Source organism: Cetorhinus maximus, chromosome 9, assembly GCF_964194155.1.
Source record: "Cetorhinus maximus chromosome 9, sCetMax3.hap1.1, whole genome shotgun sequence".
NCBI lineage: Eukaryota > Metazoa > Chordata > Chondrichthyes > Lamniformes > Cetorhinidae > Cetorhinus > Cetorhinus maximus.
In genome coordinates this window covers 112,585,953-112,604,056 of record NC_135887.1, presented here as the reverse complement: position 1 = coordinate 112,604,056, position 18,104 = coordinate 112,585,953, and the positions used below count along the sequence as shown (strand labels likewise).

General features: G+C 43.8%; 1 protein-coding gene across 2 annotated transcripts in view; it reads left to right on the top strand.

Annotated features, from left to right (window-relative positions):
* Positions 1-18,104, top strand: part of LOC144684941 (TBC1 domain family member whacked) — a 166,244-nt gene that overhangs the window by 51,291 nt on the left and 96,849 nt on the right. For both annotated transcript variants that reach the window (XR_013577591.1, XM_078549380.1), the window contains exon 9: positions 16,434-16,551. Coding sequence is in view for 1 of the 2 variants with exons in the window: in XM_078549380.1 (XP_078405506.1) it covers positions 16,434-16,551 (118 nt within the window). In the remaining variant the exon portion in view is untranslated. The remainder of the gene's footprint in view (positions 1-16,433; positions 16,552-18,104) is intronic.

Sequence of the window (18,104 nt, the reverse complement as noted above, 5' to 3'; positions counted from 1 at the left end):
AATGCTTGTATAAAACCATGGCCATAATCTTCCATTCTGAAGATCCCTTGGAAGTCCCCATTTAAGGACTGCACGGGAATTGCCAAGGAAATTTCAACTTCCCTTGGGCAGATACCCTGCCTCTGGAACCCTCTGAAACATAAGAAATAGGAGCAGGAGTAGGCCATTCGGCCCCTCAAGCCTTTCTCGCCATTCAATGAGATCATGGCTGATCTGCCCCAGGCCTTAGCTCCTCTTTTGTGACAATTCCTCGTAACCCTCAACTCCCCAATATTTCAAAAATCTATCTAACTCCTCTTTAAATATTTTCAGTGATCTAGCCTCCACAACTCTGGGTTAGAGAATTCCAGTCATTCACTACCCTCTGAGAGAAAAGATTCCTTCGCATTTCAGTTTTAAATGAATGTCCCCTTATTCTGTAACTATGTCCCCTAGTTCAAGATTCCCCCATTAGTGGAAACATCTTCTCAACATCTACCCTGTCAAGCCCCCTCAGGATTTTGTACGTTTCAATAAGATCACCCCTCATTCTTCTAAACTCTAATGAACAAAGGCCTAATCTGTTTAGCTGTTCTAGATAAGTCAACCCCTTCATCCCAGAAATCAGCCTAGTGAATTTCTTTTGAGCTGCCTCCAATGCCAGTATATCCTTTCTTAAATACGGGGACCAAAACTGTACACAGTACACCAGATGTGGCCTCACCAACACCCTGTACAGTTGTAACAAAACTTCCCTATTCTTAAACTCCAACCCCCTAGCAATACAGGCCAAAATTTCATTTGCCGCCTTAATTACTTGCTGCACCTGCATGCTAACCTTTTTGTGTTTCATGCACAAGAACACCCAGATCCCTCTGTGCTGCACTTTTTTGGAGTCTCTCTTCATTTAAATAATAGTCTGTCTTTTGATTCATCCTACCAAAGTGCATGACCTCACAGTTTCCTACATTAAACTCCATCTGCCAAGTTTTTGCCCACTCACTCAACCTATCAATGTCCCCTTATGTCCTCATCACAACATGCCTTCCCATATATGTTTGTATTATCAGCAAATTTGGATACATTACACTCTGCCCCCTCCTCCAAGTCATTAATACAGATAGTAAATAGTTGAGGCCTGAGGACTGATCCTCGTGGCACTCCACTAGTTACGCCTTTCCAACCTGAAAAGCACCCATTAATCCCAACTCCGTCTTCTGTGTGTAATCATCAGTCCATGCTAATACATTACCCAATACTGTGAGCTCCTATCTTGTGCAATAACCTTCTATGCGGCACCTTACCAAATGCCTTCTGGAAATCCAAATACACTACATCTGCCTTTATCAACTCTGCTTGTTATATCCTCAAAGATGTCTAGCAAATTTCTCAAACATGATTTCCCTTTCACAAAACCATGTTGACTCTGATTGCGTTAATTTTTCTAACTGTCCTGCTATTTCTTCCTCAATGGAGTCTAGCAGTTTCCCAATGACAGATGTTAGACTGACTGGCCTATAGCTTCCTGCTTTTTGTCTCCCTCACTTCTTGAACAGGGGTGTCACATTAGCAGTTTTCCAATCCGTTGGGACCCTCCTGGAATCCAGTGAATTCTGGAATATTTCGACCAATGCCTCCACTATCTCTGCAACCACTTCCTTAAAAACCCTTGGATGCAGGCCATCAGGTCCTGGCGACTTGTCCGCCTTTAGCCCCATTAGTTTGTCAAATACTTTGTCCCTCGTGATAGAGACTGTTACAAGATCTTGCCTCCCATTAGCTCCTTGCTTATTTGATATCTTTGGGATGTTTATAGTGTCCTCCGCCGTGAAGACCAATTTAAAATATTGGTTTAAATTATTTGCCATTTTCCTGTTCCCTGTTATCAATTCTCCAGTCGCATACTCCAAGGGTCCCACACTCACTTTAGCCAATCTTTTTATATACCCATAGAAGCTCTTTGCTATTTGTTTTTATATTTCTTGCCAATTTACTTCCATAATCAATTTTCTCCCTCTTTATTAGCTTTTTAGTCATCCGCTGCTGGTTCCTAAAAGATTCCCAATCCTCTGGCCTACCATTATTTTTTGCCGCTTTGTATGCCTTAGCTTTTCATTGGATACTCTCCTTGGCCACCTTTGTTAACCACGGGTGGTTCATCCTTCTCATCGAGTCCTTCTTTTTGACCAGGATAAATTTTTGCTGAGAGTTATGAAATATCTGCTTAAATGTCTTCCACTGCTCATCCACTCCGATTTAAGGTCGGAGACTTCGCGTGATTCTGACTTTTTAAAAATTCATTCATAAGATGTGTGCTTTGCTGGCTGGGCCAGCATTTACTGCCCTTGAGAAGGTGGTGATGAGCTGACTTTTTGAACCGTTGCAATCCATGTACACCCACAGTGCTGTTAGGAAGGGAGTTCCAGGGTTTTGATCCAGTGACAGTGAAGGAACAGCGATATACTTCCCAGTCAAGATAGTGTGTGATTTGGAGAGGAACTTCCAGGTAGTGATGTCCCATCTATCTTCTGCCCTTGTCCTTCTAGATGGTAGTGGTCATGGGTTTGGAAGATGCTGGCTAAGGAGCCTTGGTGAATTCCTGCAGTGCTTCTTGTAAATGGTACACACTGCTGCTACTGTGCGTCAGTGGTGGAGGGAGTGAATGTTTGTGGATGTGGTGCCAATCAGGCAGGCTGCTTTGTCCTGGATGGTTTCAAGCTTCTTGAATGTTATGGGAGCTGCACTCATCCAGGCAAGTGAGGAGTACTCCATCACACTCCTGACTTGTGCCTTGTAGATGGTGGACAGGATTTGGGGGTCAGGAGGTGAATTACACATCGCAGGATTCCTAGCCTCTGACCTACTCTTATAGCCACAGTATTTATATGGCTAGTCCAATTCTGTTTCTGGTCAATGGTAACCCCCAGGATGTTGATAGTGGGGGAATTCAGTGATGGTAATGCCATTGAATATCAAGGGGTGATGGTTGGATTCTCTCTTCTTGGAGATGGTCATTGCCCAGCATTTGTGTGGCGTGAAAGTTACTTGCCACTTGTCTGCCCATGCCCAGATATTGTCCAGATCTTGCTGTATTTGTACATGGCTTCAGTATCTGAGGAGTTGCAAATGGTGCTGAACATTGTGCAATCATCAGTGAGCATCCCCAGTTCTGACCTTATGATGGAAGGAAGGTCATTGATGAAGTAGCTGAAGATGGTTGGGCCGAGGATACTACCTTGAGGTACTCCTGCAATGATGTCCTGGAGCTGAGAGGACTGACCACCCACAACCACAACCATCTTCCTTTGTGTTAGGTATGAATTTAACCAGTGGAGCGTTTTCCCTGTGATGCCTATTGACTCCAGTTTTACTAGGGTACTTGATGCCACACTCGGTCAAATGCGGCCTTGATGTCAAGGGCAGTTGCTCTAACCTCACCTCGGGAGTTCAACTCCTTTGTCCATGTTTGAACCAAAGCCGTATTGAGGCCAGGAGCTGAGTGGCCCTGGTGGAACCCAAACATTGCATCAGTGAGCAGGTTATTGCTAAGCAAGTGCAGCTTGATAGCATTGTTGATGACCCCTTCCATTACTTTACTAATGATTGTGAGTAGACTAATGGGGCGGTAATTGGCTGGGCTGGATTTGTCCTGCATTTTGTGTACATGACATACCTGAGCAATTTTCCACATAGCCAGGTAGATACCAGTGTTGTAGCTGTACTGGAACAGCTTAGCTAGGGGTGTGGCAAATTCTGGAGCACAAATCTTCAGTACTATTTCTGGAATATTGTCAGGGCCCATAGCCTTTGCAGTATCCAGTGCCTTCAGCCATTTCTTGATATCACGTGGAGTAAATCGAATTGGCTGAAGACTGGCATCTGTGATGCTGGGGAGCTCAGGAGGAGGCCATGATGGATCATCCACTTGGCACTTCTGGCTGAAGGTTGTAGCAAATGCGTCAGCCTTAACTTTTGCACTGATGTGCTGGTCTCCCCCACCATTGAAGATGGGGATATTTGTGGAGTCTCCTTCTCCAGTGAGTTGTTTAATTGTCCACCACTATTCACGACTGGATGTGGCAGGACTACAGAGCTTATATCTTATCTGTTGGCTGTGGGATCACTTAGCTGTGTATCATTTGCTGCTTATGCTGTTTGGCACGCAAGTAGCCCTGTGTTATAGCTTCACCAAGTTGACACCTCATTTTTAGGAATGCCAGGTGCTGCTCCTGGCATGCCCTCCTGCACTTTTCATTGAACCAGGGTTGATCCCCTAGCTTGATGGTAATGGTGGGGCATATGCTGGGCCATGAGGTTACAGATTGTTTTTGATTACAATTCTGCTGCTGTTGATGGCCCACAGCGCCTCATGGATGCCCAGTCTTGAGTTGTAGATCTGTTCAAAATCTATCACTGCCTGCTGCAGACCCAGTCTAGCATCTATGCTGTTTAGGACTCGGCCAGCTCAGTCAGTAGTGGTGCTACCAAGCCACTCTTGGTGATGGACCCCACCAGAGTACACTTTGTGCCCTTGCCACCCTCAGCGCTTCTTCCAGCAGGAGGATTCCTTGCCCATGTTTGACCTGATGCCATGAGAGTTCATGGGGTCCGGAGTCAATGTTGAGGTCTCCCAAAGCAGCTCCCTCCCGACTGTATACCACTGTGCCGCCACCTCTGCTGGGCCTGTCCTGGCGGTGGGACAGGTCATACCCAAGAATCGTGATGGTGGATATTATTTGTAATGTATGATTCCGTGAGGATGTGTAGTCAGGCTGTTGCTTAACTAGTCTGTGAGACAGCTGTCCCAATTTTGGCACTAGCCCCAGGTGTTAGTAAGGAGGACTTTGCAGGGTAGACAGGGCTGAGTTTGTCATTGTCTTTTCCAGTGCCTCAGTTGATGCCGGGTGGTCCATCCAGTTTCATTCATTTTTTTTGTGCCTTTGTAGCGGTTTCATACAACTGAGTGGCTTGCTAGAACATTTCACAGGGCATTTAAGAGTCAGCCACATTGCTATGGGTATGGAGTCACATGTAGACCAGACCAGGTAAGGATGACAGATTTCCTACCCTAAAGGACATTAGTGAACTAGATGGGTCTTTACAACAATCGACAATGGTTTCATGGTCATCATTAGACTTTTAATTCCAGATTTTTATTGAATTCAAATTCCACCATCTAACGTGGCGGGATTTGTACCCGGGTTCCCCAGAGCATTACCCTCAGTCTCTGGATTATTAGCCCAGTGACAATGCCATTATGCCATCACCTTCCCCCACTTAATTATCAGAATAATTACTCAGGAAAAGTTAGAAGGATTAAAACCAATTCTAGGTTTTATACTACTGGTATACTACTATACTACTGACCCCTGTTGCGCCCCCTCAACACCCCCCAACCACCTTAATCCCTTTTAACCCCTTATCCACTTACCTTCATCCATATCTGGTCATAGTGACTTTGGGACACTTAATCTTACCAGAATATGGCAGCTAGTAAAAGGAGGCATAGCTTTGTTTTCCCCCAGCAATCATACACTGTACTGACGGACTTCAGGAGCAGCTATGCTCCACATTTCTCAGCAGGCCCTGGTCAGAAGTCAGGGTGAGAAATGTGGAGCTCCAGTCCAAGATAAAATAAGAGTGGAGTGGCAATCCAACAGTGATTGCCACTCCACGGAAGATTCAACCTCACATCCAAGCGATCTTAATCAGTCTTAAATTTACTTCACTGTGGGCAGAATTTTCTGCCTGTCAGGCGTGCAGGCCCAACCTAATCTCCGGCGGGCGGGGAGCCGATCCCCGCCGGAGAAGCAGGCCACACCGCCATTTTACGTGGGCGGGCCAATTAAGGCCTGCCCAGCGTGATGTCCAGCGAGAAGCGCTATGCGCTTCCTGTGCGGGCGGGGGGGGATTCCCCAAAAGCCAGAATGCGATCTTTCACGCATGCGCACAGAAGAGCGCACATCTCCCTGAGGCAAAGTGCAGCCTCAGGGAGATCGCTTCCACTTTGAAAAAGATTAAAAATAGAAAAAAAAAATTCCCTAACATGTCCCCCTCATGTGACAATGTCACATGAGATGGAACATGTTCATAATTTACACTATAACTTTATTAAACTTTTTAAAACCCTGCCTGAAACCTCATTCTGCCGGTGGATGAGGTTTCATGTTTTTTCTATTTGCCACCGGGGCTCCTGGCCTGCCCGCCAACCTTAAGGTTGGACGAGCAGGTCCTTTTAATTGTTTAAATGATCCTGTCAATGACCTCAATTGGCCATTGACAGGTCGGCGGGCCCACAGCTGATGCCCCCGCCTTCCTGAAAATTTAAATGGGGCAGGATGACGTCGGGGGTTCCGCCCGACGTCATCCTGCGTCATTTTACATGTCGGCGAGCGGGCCCCGCCCCCTGCTCGCCAACGGCAAAATTCTGCCCTGTATGTCAATTGTGGCTCAGTCAGTAACACACTCTTGACTCTTGAGTTGGAAGGTTGTAGGTTCAAGTCCCACTCCAGAGACGTGAGCACAAAAATGTAGGCTGTCACTCCCAGCGCAGTACTGAAGGAATGCTGCACTGTCAGGATGCTGTCCTTTGGATGAGATGTCGAACCGAGGCCCTATCTCGGGTGGATGTGGAAGATTCCATCACACTATACTGAAGAAGCTCAGAAGAGTTATCCCCAGTGTTCTGGCCAATAGTCATCACTCAGTCAACATCACTTAAACAGATTATTCAGTCATCATTACATTGCTGTTTGTGGGAGCTTGCTGTGTGCAAACTGACTGCTGTTTCCTGCATTATAAAAGCCACTACACTTCAAAAGTTCTTTGTTGGCTGCAAAGCACTATGCTATTCTGAGAATATGAAAGTTATTATGTAAATGCAAGTCTGTCCTCATTTTATTGCCCCCGCTCCAAATTGCTCAAAGCGAGCTGAGCTTTTATTATTATTATTATTATTATAATAGATTTCTAGCTCTGTGTGGCTATTTTCCTGAGTGCCTCCAGCTATTTTTTTTTCTGCTGCTGCTGACAAACTGTGTTGTGTTGGTACAATGAGTAACTCTTGTTGAGAATGCCTCCAGTGACCCCTCACAGTAGTGTGAAGTTGTCTTTTTGACCTAGCAGCCTGTCTGCAGTGTTTAGCAATCCTCAGTTTTGACTGATAACATTGCTGAAATATCTCCGCTCCCTCCAAGGTCAACTGGTCAGTCAAATTAATGAAACATCTTTCTTGTTTTGAGTCCATCTTCTGTATATGGCTCAAATATAAAATATTTTTTTAAAATGACATTGTCATGTTACCACAGACACATTATTCACCTATAGATCTAGCTCTTTCTTTCTCTTCGTCTATAATAATATATATATCTACCTGTATATATGTATCTATATAAAAAATCTTGCATTTATATAGCATCCTTTACAAGATCAGAACACCCCCGAAGCACTTTACTACCAATGATATACTATTGAAGTGTGGTCACGTTTGTAATATAGGAAATTTGTGAAATAAAAGGGACAAGTAGCCACATGCATGTGAAATTGGCTGAGTGACAGGAAACAGAGAAGTAGTTAATAGATGTTTTTCAGACTGAAGGAAGATTTGTAATGGAGTCCTCCAGGGATCAGTGTTAGGACCTTTGCTCTTCCTGATATATGTTAATGATCTAGACCTTGTGCACAGGGCACAGTTCCAAAATGTGCGCATGAAACAAAGCTTGGAAGCATTGTGAACAGTGAGGGAGTTGGTGTAAAAACTTCAAAGGACATAGACAGGTTGGTGGAATGAGTTGACAAGTGACTTGAAATTTAATGCAGAGAAGTGTGAAGTAATTCATTTTAGTAGGAAGAACTTAGACAATAGAAAATAAAGGGTACAATTCTAAAGAGGGTACAGGACCTGGGTGATTTTTTTTAAAAAAATTCATTCATGGGATGTGGACATCGCTGGCTAGGCCCATATTTATGTGCATAAGTCATTGAAGGTGGCTGGACAGGTTGAGAGCGTGCTTAATAAAGCATACAGTATCCTAGGCTTTATTAGTAGGAGCACAGAATCCAAAAGCAAGGAGGTTATGTTAAACTTGTATAGAACACTGGTTCCACCTCAACTGAAGAATTGTGTCCAATTCTGGGCACCACACTTTTTAAGAAAGATGTGAAGGCATTAGAGAGGGTACAGAAAAATTCACAAGAATGGTTCCAGGGATGAGGAAGTTGAGTTGCATAGTTTGGAGAAGTTGGGACTGTTTCTCTTGGAGAAGAATAAGTTGAGAGGAGATTTGATGGAGGTATACAAAATCATGAGGGATCTGGACAGAGCAGGTGGGAAAAACTGTTCTCATTGATGGAAGAATCGAGAACATGAGGGCACAGATTTAAGGTAATTGACAGAAGAAGCAATAGCAACATGAGGAAAAACTTTTTCACGCAGCAAGTGCTTGGGATCTGGTATGCACTGTCTGAGAATGTGGTGGAAGCAGGTTCAAACAAGGCATTTAAGAGGGAATTGGATTATTACTTGAAAAGGGAGAATGTACAGGGCTACGGGGAGAAGGCCGGGAAGTGGCAGTAAGTAAGTTGCTCCTTCGGAGAGCCAGTACAGACATGATGAGTAAAATGGCCAACTTCTGTGTTGTAACTATTCTGAGAGCCAACCTATGCACACCAAGCTCCGACAAACTGCAGTAAGGTAATGACCAGCAATGTTTTTTATGGTTAAGGAAGTTGTGATGAATATTTATAAAGCATTAGTTCAGCCTTGGCTGGAGTATTTGTTATGAAGCGGCAGGTGGTATGTGCCAGATGGACCAAATCTACAAGGAAAACTAGGCCATGCTATCACAATGGTTTTGCAATTTGTATTTATTATCAGAAGGTTTGTGCACTGAATTCAGAAGTAATGAGTCCACTAAACTTTATGGGCTGAATTTTCCCCCCGTTGGGGGGGAGGTTGAATGGCGGGCGTGCACAGGCACGCTTCTGATTGGTGCCCCCAATCGGGGGCGTGGCGCCATTTTACATGGGCGGGCCAATTAAGGCCTGCCCAGTGTGACGTCCACACAGAAGCTCTGTGCGCTTCCTGTGTGGGCGGGGCGGGGGGGGGGATCCCAAAATCGAGAATGCGTTCTTTCGCGCATGTGCATGGAAGAGCGCACTCATCTCCCTGAGGCTAAGTGCAGCCACAGGAAGATCAGCTGTAAACGTCAAAAACCTAAAAATAGAAAAATAAAATTTCCCTAACATGTCCCCTCATGTGACATGTCCATAATTTTCACAAAAACTTCGTTAAAAATGTTTAAAAGCTACACAAAACTTCATCCCGCCCGTGGATGAGGTTTCATGCTTTTTCTAATTCATGCCGGGGCTCCTGGTCTGCCTGCCAACCTTAAGGCGGGGGTGCAGTGAAATCAGCTGCGCGCCTGCCGACCTGTCAATGGCCATTGACAGGTCAGCGGGCGTGCAGCTGATTTCACTGCACTCCCACCTTCCTGAAAATTTAAATGGGGTGTGGTGACATCGGGAGTTCCCCCCATGTAAGATTACAGTTATTAGTTATTTGGTATTATAACACATCCCAAAATTCCTAATTAACCTGATTCCCAACTGTACACCCTCTTTAAGGCAACAGTCCAAAATAAATTTAAATAAGCAATCCAGAAAGGTTACCACAGCACCCGCTCGACAGTGGAATTCTAAAGGATTTTAACACATCTTTAGTTACAGGAGCAGCACTTCTTCAGAGTGGCTAGAGGCTTTTCCCAAGTCTGGTTCAAATGGTGTACCTTTCCAGATTTTCCACGGCTACGCCCACATAGCTTTCCTTCCTCCTTTATATATGTTTCTCTCTTTTTAGTGTGTAAAATCCCATTGTTGTACAGGTCTTTGGAAATTTACTTTTTCCATAATATAAAAAATTTCATGTTGTCAATATGGCCTTTTCCTTTCTGGAAAAATAAATGTCTTGCTTTGCCTCACATCTTGTTAGTTGTAAACATTACACCATCCTTTTGAAAATCAAACAACCTTTTCACTCACATAAAAATGCAAATTTCCTTCACACCCTATCTGTGGAACCCCCATCCTAGTTTACCCCACTCCATTTCAAAAGTCTGCTTTACACCTAATTCTTGATAATTTCAATCTTGAAGTCTATGCATCTCTAGCCTAATTAAGTCACACAGACAAAACCATCCACACTCACACCCATAAGCTTACGATAATATTATGAAAAATATGATAGTTTCATGACAATTGTATCCAATTCTGGGCACCGCATTTTAGGAAAGATGTGAAGGCTTTGGAGAGGATGCAGAAAATATTTACGAGAATGGTTGCGTGGATAGACTGGAGAAGCCGGGTTTGATTTGCTTTGAGCAAAGAAGGTTGAAAGGAGACCTGATAGAGATGTTCAAATCTGGCAAAATAGATAGAGAGAAACTGTTCCCATTGGCAGAAGGGTTGAGAACCAGAGGACACTGGTTTAAGAATCCGAGGAGACATGAGGAAAAATGTTTTAATGCATCAAGTGGTTAGGATCTAGAATGCACTGCCTGAGAGATTGTTGGAGGCAGGTTCAGTTGTGGCTTTTAAATCTGATTCTTGCACATCATCACCCACCTCGCCATTTAAAACTCCAGGAATTATGCTTTTCGCAAATGTTTGGAAAGTAGCCTCCTGTTGGACTGTTGCTTTTGTGATTAATTAGAGTTGAAGTACTTGCGATTTCGGGAATGCTTTTTTTGATTGATTTGGTTTTGGCTGAGTTTCCTCTGGTTTCAGTGGTTGATACCTCATTCAGGTGGGCTGTAAGGACTCAGTTCCAGGATCTAATACAAAAGCAAAATACTGCAGATGCTGGAAATATGCATGTGTAGACATATATACATCCATGATGTTTGCAATTACATGCCCCAAATGTAATCTTTATTTATCTTAATATCAAAGCCAATATTCCTGTTTATATTATGTTAGTTTTTGTTCTTGATCTGTTTTGAAAACATATCATTTTTAAAAATTGTGAATTATTACACTGGCAATTTACAAGGCTTCACAATTAAGACTTCATAGTTCATATAAGACCTAGGTGCTTTTAATCATCAAATTTGCTTAAATGTACTCTTTTAAAAAATGAAGGCCGCAGAGATCCATTTTTGTTAAAATTTCAGCTACACAGTATTACAGAACCTCTCAGACATACACTTAGTGCATTTTAATTTTATCTCAGAAAAACCTCTTGGTTTTGGCTGACTTTCCTCTGGTTTCAGTGGCTGATACCTCATTCAGGTGGGCTGTAAGGACTCAGTTCCAGGATCTAATACAAAAGCAAAATACTGCAGATGCTGGAAATCTGAAATAAAAACAAAAAGTGCTGGAAATATTCAACAGGTCAGGCAGCATCTGTGGAGAGAGAAACCGCATTAATGTTTCAGGTTGATGACCTTATATCAGTTCAGTGAGAGAGAGAGAGAGAGCACTGGGTGGACTGACACCACAATGAACTGCAGCAGTTCAAAAGGTGTCCAACACCCACCTTTTCAAGGGCAACTAGGGATGGTCAGTAAATCTGACCTTGCCAGCACTGCTCAAATCCCTTGAACAAATTAAAACAATGTGTGTCTGTGTCATGTCTGAGTGTTTCAAAGAGAGAGACAGAGAGAGAAATAGGATTATATTTAGTATATTTTTAGAGAAAAAATTATTCATTAAATATCTAAAAGAACATTGCACTTTCTGTAATGGCCATTTTGAAATGTATTGCAATGATATTCAACTTCCCTACATAGAACAATTTGCACTCTGAGGTGCCTCAATACTATATACATTCAATGTCCAGCATAGAGCCCAAGGGGTACTATGCATTTTCCAGCCCCTCGGTGCAGTATGGCTGAAAAGCCTTAACCGGTGGCCTTTACCCATTGCGCCTTTGTGGCGGCTGTCCCAAGCTTTATTGTGTCCTTCAGCACGTAGTCCTGGACCTTGGAATGTGCCAGTCCACAACTCTTGGCACTGGAATGTTGTTATTCATTTACGGATGTGGGTGTCGCTGGATAGGCCAGCATTTATTGCCCATCCCTAATTACCCTTGAGAAGGTGGTGGTGAGCTACCTTCTTGAACTGCTGCAGTTGTGTGGTGTAGGTACACCTACGGTACTGTTAGGGAGAGAGAGTTCCAGGATTTTGACCCAGCAACAGTGAAGGAACGGTGATATATTTCCAAGTCAGGATGGTGAGTGTCTTGGAGGGGAACCTCTAAGCAGTGATGTTCCTATGTATCTTTGCCCTTGTCCTTCAAGATGGTAGCGGTCATGGGTTTGGAAGGTGCTGCCTAAGGAGGCTTGGTGAGTTCCTGCAGTGCATCTTGTAGATGGTACACGCTGCTTGCTACTGTTTGTCGGTGGTGGAGGAATTGAATGTTTGTAGAAGGGGTGCCAGTCAAGTGGGCTGCTTTGTCCTGGATGGTGTCAAGCACCTGGAGTGTTGTGGGAGCTTCACTCATCCAGGGAAGTGGAGAGTATTCCAACATACCCCTGACTTGTGCCTTGTTGATAGTGGACAGGCTTGAGGGAGTTAGGAGGTGAGTTGCTTGCCACATGGTTCCTAGCCTCTGACCTGCTCTTGTAGCCGCAGTATTTATGTGGCTAGTCCAATTCAGTTTCTGGTCAATGGTAACGCCAGGATGTTAGTGGGGGATTCAACGATCGTAATGCCATTGAATGTCATGGGGCGATGGTTAGATTTTCTCTTGTTGGAGATGGTCATTGCCTGGCACTTGTGTGGCGCAAATGTTACTTGCCACTTGTCAACCCAAGCCTGGATATTGACTAGGTGCTGCATTTGGATGTGAACTGTTTCAGTATCTGAGGAGTTGCGATTGGTGCTGAATATTATGCAATCATCAGCGAACATCCATACTTCTGACCTTTATGATGGAAGGAAGGTCTTTGATGAAACAGCTGAAGATGGTTGGGCCTAGGACACTACCCTGAGGAACTCCTGCAGTGATGTCATGGAACTGAGATGATTGACCTCCAACAATCACAACCAGCTTCCTAACTGAGCATCAGTGAGCAGTTGCGGGCAGACCAAAGTGCGTCTTTCACCAGGTTGATGATCCTCCAGCAGCAGTTGATATTTGTTCCTGGGTATAGCCTGTAGAGCAGAGAGTCCTGTGCCATGGAGCTTCTCGGGACGAACCTCAATAAAAACCATTGCATCTCTTTACAGGCCTTCTTTGCAAAGACACATTCCAGAAGGAGGTGTGCAACAGTCTCTTCCCCACCACAGCCATGTTCAGGGAAATGTGCGATGGTATAGAGACTTCGGGTGTGCATGAAGGATCACCGCCAGCCAAGCTATGTCTTGGTGCTTGTTGGAAAGTTCTGGCGATGAGGCATTCTGCCAAATTACTTTGACAGTCTGCTCAGGGAACCACCCAATAGGATCTACCATCTCCTTTTCCTGGAGGGCCTCGAGGACATTACATGCAGACCACTGCCTGATGGACTTGTGGTCAAAGGTGTATTTCTGCATTAATGTTTCCACGAGGGACAGGTGATATGGCACAGTCCAACTGATTGGAGTGTTCCACAGCAATGTAGCCAGACCCATCCTTAGCAACACCAGGGACAGGTAGAAGCTCAGCTCATAGTGACACTTGGTATTTGTGTACCAAGGGCATAGGCACAGCTTGGTGCACCCACATACAAAGGTGGCCATCAGGATGAAGTTGACATTGGGTACTTTTTTCCCCCCTCTATCCAGAGTTTTATGTATGGTGTCCCTATGGACATGATCCATCTTTGACCTCCCAGATAAAGTAGAAAGAGGCTGGGGTGACTGCTGAGATGCGGGATTGGGGTATGGGCCACATACACGAACACCAAGAGTACTTCACACCTGATGACCAGGTTCTGAACTGCAATGGAGAGGGAACATTGTTCCCATATGCCTAGTTTTTACCTCACCTTGCTATACGTTCCTCCTAGTTTTTGGCGCATGCCCCGGCCTCTCTGAACCATATCCCCAGCACCATCAGGTAGTCTGGTCTGAAAAAGGATAATACTTAATTGTTATGCCCTCAACAGTGAACAGCCTTCTGGTGCTCACTGTCGACTCGATCATGAAGATAGGCCACTTGGGTGAGGAATCAGATTTGTCATGCTGACTATGGAACAGTGTCCCAGCAGTACCCTCAGAAGAGGAACAGAAAGGGTGAAGGCAGCAAATTACCTACTACGCTCAAAGATATTGAACTTACTACACACATTCAAAGCTTACTTTAAGCAATTTTGCATGAGCATTTTCAGATCCATAATCCTCATCTCATCTATTGGCACAACCTTCTATTCTTTTCTCTCCTATGTACTTGCCTAACTTTCCCTTAAATGCATCTAGTGTATTTGCCTCAACCATTCCCTCACTCTGGGTCAAGAAGCTTCTCCTGAATTCCCTATTTATTGATATCTATCTTATTTATGACCTGAGTAGTAAGGTACATTATCAGTGCATATTGGTAAAGGGTGGACAAGGTTCCTGGCAAACACAGAAGATTGTGACCATTGCTCCTTATTTCTCTCCATTTAAGAGTTAAACTCTAACCCTCAGCAACCCACTACTCTGGACCCAATGATGTTGTGCAAGAGGTTTTGAAGCTGAAGACATTTGCCTGTAAATCTGATCCACAGAAAACAAACTGAAAGCAACACTGACACTAATTTGCTCAAGATTTGGAAAGGGCAGTGCATCAACAGTTGTCAAAACACAACACTTCCTAAAGAGATTGTGAAGCTGGATCATGGGGAAAAATCCAGTTGCTGGAGAATGGCCAACATCAATGCCAGATTCTGCTGATTCTGCATCAACTGCAGTTGCAATGTACAATATTAACAAAACAGAATTGAGAGGCTATACCTATCAAGGAAGTTTGAACAGGTTGGGGTTCTTTTCTCTAGAAAAGAGAAAACTGGAAGGTGACCTGATAGAGGTCTTCAAAATTATAGAAGAGTTTTTTAGGATACATATAGGAAAGATGTTTCCACTTGTTACGTGGGACCAGAACTCAAGGGCCATAAATATAAGATAGCCACTAATAAATCCAACAGGGAATTCTGGAAAAAACTCACCCACAGTGTATTGAGAATGTGGGACTCACTACCTCAAGGAGTGGTTGAGGCAAATAGCATAGGTGCATTTAGAGTGAAGCTGGATAAACACAAGGGGGATAGGAACAGAAGGATATGCTAGTAGGGTGAGATGAAGAGTGGTGGGAGGAATCCTGTGTGGAGCATAAACACTGGAGTGGAACAGTTGGGCTGAACAGCCTGTTTCTGTGCTGTTAATTTGTAACACTCCATGGCAATCTTCTCCTAGGTGGTCCCAATTTTGAAATTTTCAAACCCCAGCCTCAACAACCTTTTGCAGGGAGAGAGTTCCAGACTTCCACTGCCCTTTATGTGAAAAGGTGCTTCCTGATTTCGCTCCAGAATACCTGGCTCTAATTTTTAACATCGTCCCCTTGTAAAGACATTGGTGTTTGGAAAAAATATCTTCTTGCACAGTGAGTGGGTAGAATGTGGAATTTTGGAAAGAAAGAACAATATTAAAGACCATGAAGGTGAGCAAGAAAATGTGGAAGAAACATGGGCACAGACTTGGCAGCTCGCACAAGCTGTTTGTTCTGAAATGTTCTTTAGCATTATTGATTTTGTGGGGATGGAGGGATTTGCTGAGGGAGGCTGCTTGCAGGGGAAGAGGTTCTGATGAGGAACATCTCAGAATCAAAGGAGGTGGCCATTCAACCCACCAGGGCTATGTTGGCCCTTTGAAAGAACTATACAATGCTCTTTGCCTGTAGTCCTGCAAAACTTTTTTGTTTAAGTATTTATCCAATTCCCTTTTGAAAGTTGCTATTGAATCTGCTTCTTTTGCCCTTTCGGGTAACATGTTTCAGATCATAACTCACTATGTTTTTTAAAAAAAATAAAAAATTCTCCTCATCTCCTTCCCCACCCCCACCCCCACCCCATCACCCACTTTCACCCCTGGCCTAGCAAACTTTTCTTAGTTGTCCAAAGTATTCCACAGAAGTGAAGAAGTTTTGAGTGCAGCTATTTTATAAACATTTCCTTGAACTGAGTTTCATTGTGTGGTCTCTTTTTAAAATATTTCCAGAATTTAGGCAGCCCTACAGTTACAGAACTTGATTGAACATGAGATCACATTGCAAATTGAATTAAAAGGACCACCAATATATTACCGCATTTCAATTCCATGTGGATTAATGTCATATTTAATAATTATTCAGGTGATTCCACCAAGTTTTGTGGAGTGGGACTTTAACCCAAAATCCTCTAACTCAAAGGCAAACGTGGCTGAGGCCTGAGAGGAGGAAGGGAAGATGATTTTATCAGTAATAATTCAAACTAAATAATGTTTCCTTTTTCCTCCTCCAGGTATCAATGTAATATTCAGCACAGGCCTGTGTATTCTGCAGCTACTGGAACCTCGGCTCCTCAATATGTCCGATGTCTCTGTTCTCCTACCCACCCTGCTCCGGATTCCTGTCGATGTGTATGTACAATGATTGCCAAAACTGTACCATTATCGCTCATTAGTACATCTGCCTGTGCACACGGGCAGCGCGGTGTTTCAAGACCTGGCCACCTGGGGGGTTGAAAGTTCACTGCGCCAAGTAATGAGTTTAGTTGTTTGGGTCAGTTTGAGCTGGTAGCAGAAAGTGACCATAAAGCTGCTGTTTATTTATTTTTTTAAAACAAAACTACTAATTCACTAATGCCTTCTGGACTAAGGGGACCTGCAGTGCCGGGTCTGTCTAGTTTGCAAGCACCTGGGCTGGAACTGCACCGACCATATAAATAACTGTGGTTATAAAAACAGGAGAGAGGCTAGAAATTCTGCAACAAGTAACTCATCTCCTGACTGCCCAAAGCCTGTCCATCTACAGGGCAATGGTCAAAATTGTGATGGAAGACACTCCACTTGCCTGGATGAGTGCAGCTCCAACAAGACTTGAAGCTCAACACAATCCAGGACACAGCAGCCTGCTTGCTTGGTATCCCATCCACCACCTTAAACATTCATTCCTTCCACAACTGATGCACAGTGGCAGCAGTGTGTACCATCTACAAGATGCATATGCAGCAACTTGTCAAGGGTCCTTTGACAGGACCTTCCAAATCAGCAATCTCCACCACCTGGAAGGGCAAGAGCAGCAGATGCATGGGAACACCTCCACCTTCAAGTTCCCCTCTAAGTTGCACATCATCATCCTGACTTAGAACTATATCACTGTTTCTTCACTGTCCTGGAACTCCCTAACAACACTGCGTGTACCTACACCACATAAACTGCATTGGTTCAAGAAGATGGCTCACCAGCACCTTCGAGTGCAATTAACAATGGGCAACAAATGCTGACCTTGTCAGTGACATACATCTCATGTACAAAATTTAAAAAAGAGAGAGCTCCAGCCCCATGTTTCCTGACTGACTCCTGATGCCTTCCAAATACAGAAACACTTCTCAGGAAACTTGGGAGTGGTTAATAAAAGCAGCCTTTCCATTGTCACCCATACCCCAAGAATACTGTTTTTGGGAGAGAAAAAATCAGGCCTGCCTGTAATGACACCACGAGTCTTGGTGATAATGGAGATGATTAAATAATCTTCCCTTTAATCACACCTAGACACTGTATCCTGACTGGGGTTGGTTTTCTGCACACCATTCTCCACTCACTGCATTTCATTGGTGAATAATCCTGCTCTACTCTGAAGAAGTTGCTGTAGTTTCGACCATGAGTTCTGTTTGCTGTAGTTTGTGGAGACTCCTGTTAAGTTAATGCTGTAAACTATTTGCTGTAGGTTGTAGAGATGCTGTTTAAACAGTTTATTTGTTGAGTAAATGGACTGTTTCCTTAAGAGTCCTGCCATAAGTTCCATCTCATCTACAACTTATTGGCTGGCGCAGTAGTGTCGATATTCATTCTTGTTTAAAAAGAAATGCCTTTGGGTTGCAAAAACTGTAGATGTATCCTGTTAGTAAATATATCTCCTCCTATAAAGGTAATTACTAATGATTAGTGCAGTTATATTTCAGTGTCAACGC